The 8197-nt window shown below is 42.6% G+C and overlaps 1 protein-coding gene across 1 annotated transcript in view; it reads right to left on the reverse strand.

The window, feature by feature from the left end:
- Positions 1-207: 207 nt before the first annotated feature.
- URI1 (URI1 prefoldin like chaperone) overlaps positions 208-8197 on the reverse strand; it is a 33067-nt gene continuing 25077 nt past the window's right edge. The window contains exons 6-10 of the mRNA XM_087827131.1: positions 7573-7741; positions 5672-5963; positions 3445-3587; positions 2547-2793; positions 208-997 (exon numbers count right to left, since the gene is read on the reverse strand). Of these exons, the coding sequence (XP_087683257.1) occupies positions 818-997; positions 2547-2793; positions 3445-3587; positions 5672-5963; positions 7573-7741 (1031 nt within the window). The 3' untranslated portion in view covers positions 208-817. The remainder of the gene's footprint in view (positions 998-2546; positions 2794-3444; positions 3588-5671; positions 5964-7572; positions 7742-8197) is intronic.

Genomic DNA, 8197 nt, shown 5'->3' on the forward strand with positions numbered 1-8197 from the left:
AAATCTTCTTTTAAGCATGAAGACAACCTTTCTTTCTCTCCCAACCACCACACCAGGTAACACCGCGCATGGCAGGAACAGCGGCCCGTGGCACTACGAGGATGCAGGGATGCACTGCACAGTGCGGGCACAGTGTGTGCAGCACACATATAAGCCAGGCATTTCCACACTCAATTCTGAATCATAAAGTTCGCAACATTTTCAAGACCAAGTTTCATAAAATTTTTACTTGAAAAAAAGAAAAGTTTTACAAAATTCCATTCTTTCAACAAAGAAACTTTCCCACAGGCTACATGGGGCTTCCTGCCGTCAAGGTGACACAGCGGCAGTCACAGGGAGGGTTTTAAATAGCCACCTAGCTGCAAAACCTACAAGAAGTAGATTTTTTTAAAGTGCCTTTCAAATGCTAAAGCAAGTGATATAATTGTTGAATCTATCTGAAATCTTAAAAGTTTCTTTAAAATGGTCCATATGGTATGCACATCACAGCTGGTTCAAAACTGCCTGTATTTAGTTAGAAACACAAAAACAATGCACAAAAACAGTATTCTTTGAAAAATAATTTGAAAGCTGCCGCTGCATCATAAGGCAACTTAGACCAGGGTGTTGACAGAGAATTAACAAACAAGCTGACTATTAAAGTACTCAAACGCTGACTTTGAAAACTCTTGGATATCACTGATAGGAATTCGAGAACTTGCTTCCAAATTAACTCAGGACACCTTATTCCAAACTATGCAGAACGTATTTGCAATATATGTTCTAAATGAATGCAAAACTAGGTTTTAGGATACCAATTCCCACTTCCAGACAGGGCCTAGTTTTTCTGCTGCAGTCTGGCAGCTTTGAACTTGGAAACCCTCTTGGTAACCTCTGACGCTTCTGAGGGGACTTCTCTCCGCTCAGGGATTGTGGGCAGCACAGGATGGGCCGCAGCCGGGTTGGGGGTTAAGCAGGGTGATGACAATTCCTTTTCTATTACAGTTCCAGAAAAAGCCTGCAAGACAAAAATCAGAGGATGGTAATAAAACACAAGTAAGATGCCCACAAAATCCTTTATCCTGTATTTGTCAATTACACATTTCTTTTCATTAAAAGTAAACTCACAAGATTTTGGGGCAAAAAAACAAAACATCAAAATACAAATTGTGTAGAGAAATCAAATACCATTAAAATATCTTAATCACACCACCAAATATAAGTCCATGAAAACAAAAGGTAAAATAAATACCTTTTATTTGCCCATTTTTGGTAAATAAAAGCCAGACATTTAAGCCATTATTTACCAAAAATGGGTAAATAAAAGGTCCTCAACTTTCACACATTTATGTCCAGCTCATGCTGTGAAAAATAAGGTATTAAAATAAAAAATGCTACTTGGTGTCAGATACCAGCTGATGGAAGCGCTGTGCCGAGGGGCCACGGGCCTGCAGCCCACACGCGGTCTAGAGCAGTGGTGCCTCTCCTGTGGTGTCCGGCTCTGCAGTTATACGAGCAGCTCACTGCATCTTGCCTCAGCTTTATTTAAGAGTGGAACCTGAGCCCAGCCAGTGTGGCTCAGGGTTAGAGTGCCAGCCGCCGCCCCCGCCCAAGGGCCTTGGGTTCAATTCCCCATCAGGGCACATACCTGGGTTGCAGGTTAGATCCGCGGCCTTGGTCAGGGCAAGTGTGGGAGGCAACCAATCGATGTGTCTCCCCCCCCATAAATCAATGGAAAAAATATCCCCATTCCCTGGGTGAGGAGTAAAGGAAAGAGTGGAAACTGGAAAACAACCACGCGGATGCCAGTGGAGAGGAGCACTGGCCTCGAAACCTAACTCCATTAGCTCAGTGACGGAAACCAAATGCTCCACAATGACTCAGGCCCCTAGGTGTTTGCTGGATCACTGGCCAACTGCGTGTTCCACTGATACACAAGTCATGAGTGCACAGTGTGCAAAGTGCTGGGAATATAACCAAGATTCACCTTTACATATCCTTTTACATAAAGATGTATAAAAATCAAATTGTTATGTTTTAAAAAGATTTCTCATATTGGAATCTCCTCTTACATCTTCTAAGAACTCATTATGTACAAACTAAAATCTGACATGTAGACTCTCACGAACACCGTGTATCACACTACAAAATTAGTTAAGACAATGTATCACTTGAATTGTGGGCTTTTTTATAAATTATTAGTTATCAAAAAAAGTACAAGCCTAGAATTCATTAGGTCCTATGACTTCGGAGAATAAATGTATGTGTAAAGTAAAGGTACAAGATAAACAGTGCCATTACCCAGTTGTTCAACTGCAATAAATAAATATATAAAATAAAATAGTTTAAAGACAAGAACATTAACAATTTATAAACTACACCTGGGAGGTGTAACAGCTGCACTTTTAACACAAGGAGAGGAAGGTCTCTTAAAGAAATATCTTTTCAATACCCACAGGAGCCACGTGGAATAGGGACAAGGAACCGTGTGCCCTCCGAAGAGAGGCCACCACTTCTTCACGAGACTTGGTCAAGGACACAGAACGACAGGGTCGGAGTGCACACACCTCAGGCACTCCCGACACAGGCGAAGGTGCCTCCTGATGCTGCTCCTGTTCCTCTTCCAAAATGCTCTCACTGGCATCGCTGCAAGTGGCCTCCTCGCAGCTGACGCTCCTCAGGAGCCCGCGGCGCTCGTCAAAGTCAGCAGCGCTGCTCTCGCTAGTGTCGCTACAGACGCTGTCCTCCCGGCTGCGAGACTTCAGGATCGACTTCCGGGGCATGTACTCCCCATTCACGAGGTCCACGAAGACCCTGCAGGTCACAGAGCACACCCTCTTCAGGAGCACACACGGAGACGTTTACCAGCATTTCTGAAACCTTTTCCAGAAATTAACCTGAAATGTTTTACTCAAACATGTATCTAAAATTTTCACAAAGTAATTTTGAAGCCTCAAATGACATATTTCATATCGTTTTGAAAAATATAATGTGGGGGCCTAATAAAACAAAGCACTATTTATGAACATGTTCTGGGTGACAATAGCTTGATTTGCCAAAATTCTACCTATAATTTAAACCTACTTACAAGACAGTTAACAGTTTTTGCAATTTCCACAAACATGGATCATGAAAACAGTCAGGAAGTTCCAGTGACCCAGTCTCAACAAAAGCTGGAGCAGCACTCTCCTTGGGCCCCGTGAAGAGGAGCCTCCACTCAGTGCTACCCAGCCCACCAGAAACACATACCAAAGTTAACATACAACATTTTTTTAGTAGATCAATTGGGAATGTTTTAAAAGCACTGACCAAGAGGGGGAAAGGAGGAAAGTGAGGGACACTCCAAGGCTCTGGACCGGGAGCCATGGTGGCCAGTTGGCTGCTAGGGGACACCTCAGTGGCCACGACAGCCTACGGGACCAACACCCTGCAAACACTCGGCTGCTGTGCTGAGGGCCCACCCACCTGTAGATGTCTGCAGGGGTCCTGATTGTAGGCAGCTCCGGGGCTGGGTGGCCACCGCCACAGCTGTTCCTTCGCTTCCGTTTGGCTTCTTCCTTCTTTTCACTGAATTTTAAAGTGGTATTTTTTCCAGTATTTATTCGAACCTAAAAAGTTCACAGCAAAAAATGACAATCATTTTGAGAAATCAAAATGAAAACCAACGCACTCAGAAATGAAGGCACTAGGAGACAGGCCATCTATGATCTTGCCACGGAAACGACATAGTGTCAGACAGGGTAAAACATCCTTCCCTAACCTCCACAGACTCGACAACATCGAGTTATACCTCAATGACGACTGACTCGTCTTCAGTGACTTTTCATACAGAAAGCAAAAGACAGAGACCCTTGAACAACATAGGTCTGAACTGCACAGGTCCACTCATCCGCGATATTTTCAATAACTACACTGGAAACCTTTGGAGATGGCCTCACGAGAGGGAGGCGGTCGTATGGACCACACACACCTGGCGTAAAGCAGTCGGGCTGCCACGGCGCCATCAATGCGTGAACGGCACACCTGGACATGAGCAGAACTTCTCCTCCACATATCCTGATGACCGATGTCCAGGGCTAGTGACGCATAACGTCTGCAGTGTTATGTCATGTAAGACAGTACTGATACAGGTGCTGACACGAGTCACCTGGTAAACGGAGGACCTGAACTTGCAGTATCGATAAATTCGATAGTCCTAGTAAATATGTTTTCTGTTAATAGCTAAGTTTGGAGAGTGAGAAGTCACATACACACTAATACCTGCATCGTTAGATCAATTGTACACTGAACTACATGCTGTATTATTTACTATAAGCTGTCACGTGACCCCACTTGACATAAATTTTTGGTTTACATCATCCATTTCAAAACAAAGAGAACAACTATAACAATATGAAATTTAAGTCATAAAAGCAATATTAGAGAATGCTTAAATATTTAAAAATTTTTTAACACCTCTAATTTTTAGAAATCGAACTGAAAAGTGAAACCAACCCTGTTCAGGCTGTGTGTTCCTCTGGTATCCCTACTCAGCATTTATACTGTGCGGCCCTATGAGTGACTGGTCTTCCCCTAACATTCCTGCAAATATCATTTATCCCTCCTGCTTCATCTAACTGAAAGTATGAAAATATTTAAAGCCCGAAGAATCACAAAATTCACTATGTGTTCCCTTTAGTTTGAAGTATTAGAACATTAAAAAAAACACAGATTAACTATTTCACTTCACATTAGAGCAGGGATAACTTAAGGGACCTGAGCAATATCAAATATGTTTTAAACATGTTTCATTAAATAATCATCACAGGCACTTAGGACTGAATAGGCAGTTCCTGCAGTGATACCGTGTGGGGAAGGAGCACCAAACCGAGACAAAGGAGTCCCTGTTCTACCACGAACCAGCCCCGTGGTCTCCAGTGTCCTTGAGAAAGACAATTAGAAAGATGAGTCCTGGGAGCTCCTGAGCAAAGGGTATGGAGCTGGCAGAGGGCAGGGAATGGGTTCAGGTGGCCTGGCCTGTCTTCACCCTGGGCCAACCAGTTTCCATTCAGTCTAAATACCCTCCATGGGAGGAAAAAATGTCTTTGGATACTTAAAGAGAAGCTTAAAACCCTATGCTAGAAGATGTCTACAGTAACCCCGGCTCTAAAATGCCAAGGTTCTGAAGTCATGATCACCCACAGATGTTTATATTTACTTTATCAGAAATGAGGCTAATTTTTACTTCCTCCTAAGTTTTTCCTCCTTGTTCATGATGTTCCTATTCATTTTATGCCCACACAGAAACAACCACCTGGTATAATTAAAAATTTAACTAATGCAGTCACTTTCAAACATCCTCAAAACACCAAGACGCCGACAATATAATTAACTCTAGAATTCCTAAGGAAACTCTGAGTGAGGGACAGGTGGAGCCACAGCAGTTGCCGCTCAAATCTAACCCCTTCCAGACCCCGAACAATCCAATTCCATTGCAGCTTCAGAGAACGACAGCCCAATACCAGCTAACTATTTAGGCAGTTTCTTCCTTTTTCTTTTTTGATAAATTGGTCAGAAAAATAGGCAAAGGATGATTTTCTTATTTGGCGTTAACAACATATTGATCAGTTAACACTGCTCCGATAGAGACTATCACAGACGATGTGTTCTGATGTTCAAACTCTATGGGAAATCAGTAAGGAAACACACCAACCCTCTTAGGCTCGACGGTGTGAGAAAAGTATATGGTTGGTACAGAGCTGTCCCCAGCCCCTAAAGCATCAAGGACACTTTCATCATCGTCGTCACCGTCATCATCTTCATCACTGTGGTAGGAATGTGAACTGTTCACGGAGCAGCTCAGGCAGCTGCTCACTGGACCACTGAGCAGCTCTGAACCAGCGGCGTCCCCGTGACAACAGCTGGGAGTCGTGTGTCTGCTCACATGTCCCTTCTCTGAGGGAGACACTGCGTCGTCTCCATTTGCAGTCACCGTATCGGGCTCACTAGCAGAGGAAAAGGGAAAAGTAGCAAAATGAGACACACACACACTGCGATCTTACCTCTTCTAATTTTCAGTTCCTTTTAATGGGTAAAAATGAAGATTTTGAATAGGACACTTTTTAAACTAGAATTCTAGGTTAATAAAAGTTTTCTGAAATAAACAGAAAGACGTTAGTTCCTATCCTGATTTTATACACTTTAGTTATTCAAACATGAATAGAATAGAGTTGGTGATTTTTTAAATCTCTGCAAGGAGGACACTGGCCATACAAAACTAGTACAATATAAATTAATACTACCAGAAGTTTGTAAGAAATTCATAGGAATCTATCTCTGTTTAAAGATCAGAGATTAAATCCATAGAACATTAACATTCTTATTTTCTATCTATTTCTACATTCAGAACATTCACAAGCATATATTGTAATTTTTAAAAATAAAGAATTTATACATGTGCACATAATTTATACACACATACATGCACATATTTCATGCTTCATTCTACAAAGGATTTGAGGACCCTATAAAAATAACAAAACCAAAAATGCAAGGAAACCAAAATACCATCACTCAAAAAAAGAGAAATCACGATCAAGAAAATCACAAAATTCAAAACTCATTTTTAAAACTGAAATAGTATGAGTTCATCAAAAAGACCTAAGAATTTGTAGGTTAAATAGTAGGAAAAAATATATCCTTTGCGCTTCATGCCCTATTTTACACAGAAACTAATTACTGCATATGGTACACCACTTAAGCAGAATAACACAGGAGCCTCTGCAGTGACAGATTTCACAGGGCACTCTGACAATTCCGAGTGCTAACGTGTACTTCAGCAGCAGCTTGGTGAAGTTTTCATATATGTAACACCTGACCAAGTTACAAACCACCTGCTCAGTAAACAGAAAAGTGCAGCGGAAAGCGAGGATAAACATGTGAGAGTAACAAACTGACACTGAGAGCAAATTTCCCTTCTTAACAAGTTATTCAAATATACATTATCCTGACTACAGTACAAAAATATTTCATTAAAAATCTAATATATAGCCCAGCCGGGCATGACTTAGCGGCTGAGCATCAAGCTAGGATCCAGGTGATCGGGGTTCAATTCCCAGTCAGGGCATATGTCTAGGTTGCGGGCTCGATCCCCAGTCAGGGGCCTGAGGGAGGCAGCCGATCAATGACTCTCTCATCATTAATGTTTCTATCTCTCTCTCTCCCTCTCCCTTCCTCTCTCTAAAATCAATAAAGATATATTTAATAAAAAAATAAAAATAAAATGTAATATATAACATCCATAATTATTATAAGCCAACTACTGGTTTATCTTAGCACTTCATGGTATAAACTATGGCTGAAATGCTGTAATTATAAAAATGGGGACACTGATGACAAGCACATCTGTACACATGTGCACGGCATGTACCTGAACACAGCCCTGCAAGAAATATTCTAGAGAACGGGCATTTCCTTTAGGTGCCAGGGCCACGGATATGCCGACACTGTGTCTGCGCTCTCCTAGAAGAGCGTGCGATTGTGCCAACGAGGAAAAGGACAGGGAGGGCTGTGCGTGGGAGCAACTCTCCTGGAGGCATCACTGTCATCAGGTACCTAGAGAGTTCGCCCAGCAACTCCTCTTCTCGCTCCAGTTCTTCAAGCCGAGCCCACAGTTCCTGGTCAGCAAACAGATCCTTGGATTTTACATCATTTGCAAAATCTGCTCCAAAAATATCTGAAGTTTTGGGTTTGGAGTGAGGTTTATGAGCAATTCGGTGTTTTGCTATTTTTTGAAAAAGAAAGACAAAGCTGTTAATAGCCAACCTTGAAAAAGCACAAACCTAGACTTAGTGAGACTTCCTTATGAGATAAGGGAATGCTGAGACACAGGGGAAGCAACTGAAGCCAAATAGGAGAACTGCACAGAGACATGTCTTAGAATCCTACTGCTCAAGTGTGCTCTAGGGACCAGCAGCACTACATCCCTGGAGGGACAGAGCCCAGGGCCTCCCCTGACCTGCTGGCTCAGAATCAGTTTAGCAAGAGCCCAGAGGGCTCACACATGTTAAGGTTGGGAAGAGCTGCTGAGAGCTTCAGAAACACATAAGCAGAACCAGTCGCAATGAGCCCTCGTTATAACGTGGAATTCAGCACCAGCACGACCTGTCTCCATCCTTACTACAGAGAACACAGTTACTAAAGCACCACGGCCAAGCCTTGCGCAGGCACCTCCCCACCG

This window comes from Miniopterus natalensis, chromosome 18, assembly GCF_054644295.1.
Source record: "Miniopterus natalensis isolate mMinNat1 chromosome 18, mMinNat1.hap1, whole genome shotgun sequence".
In the NCBI taxonomy this organism is placed as follows: Eukaryota; Metazoa; Chordata; class Mammalia; order Chiroptera; family Miniopteridae; genus Miniopterus; species Miniopterus natalensis.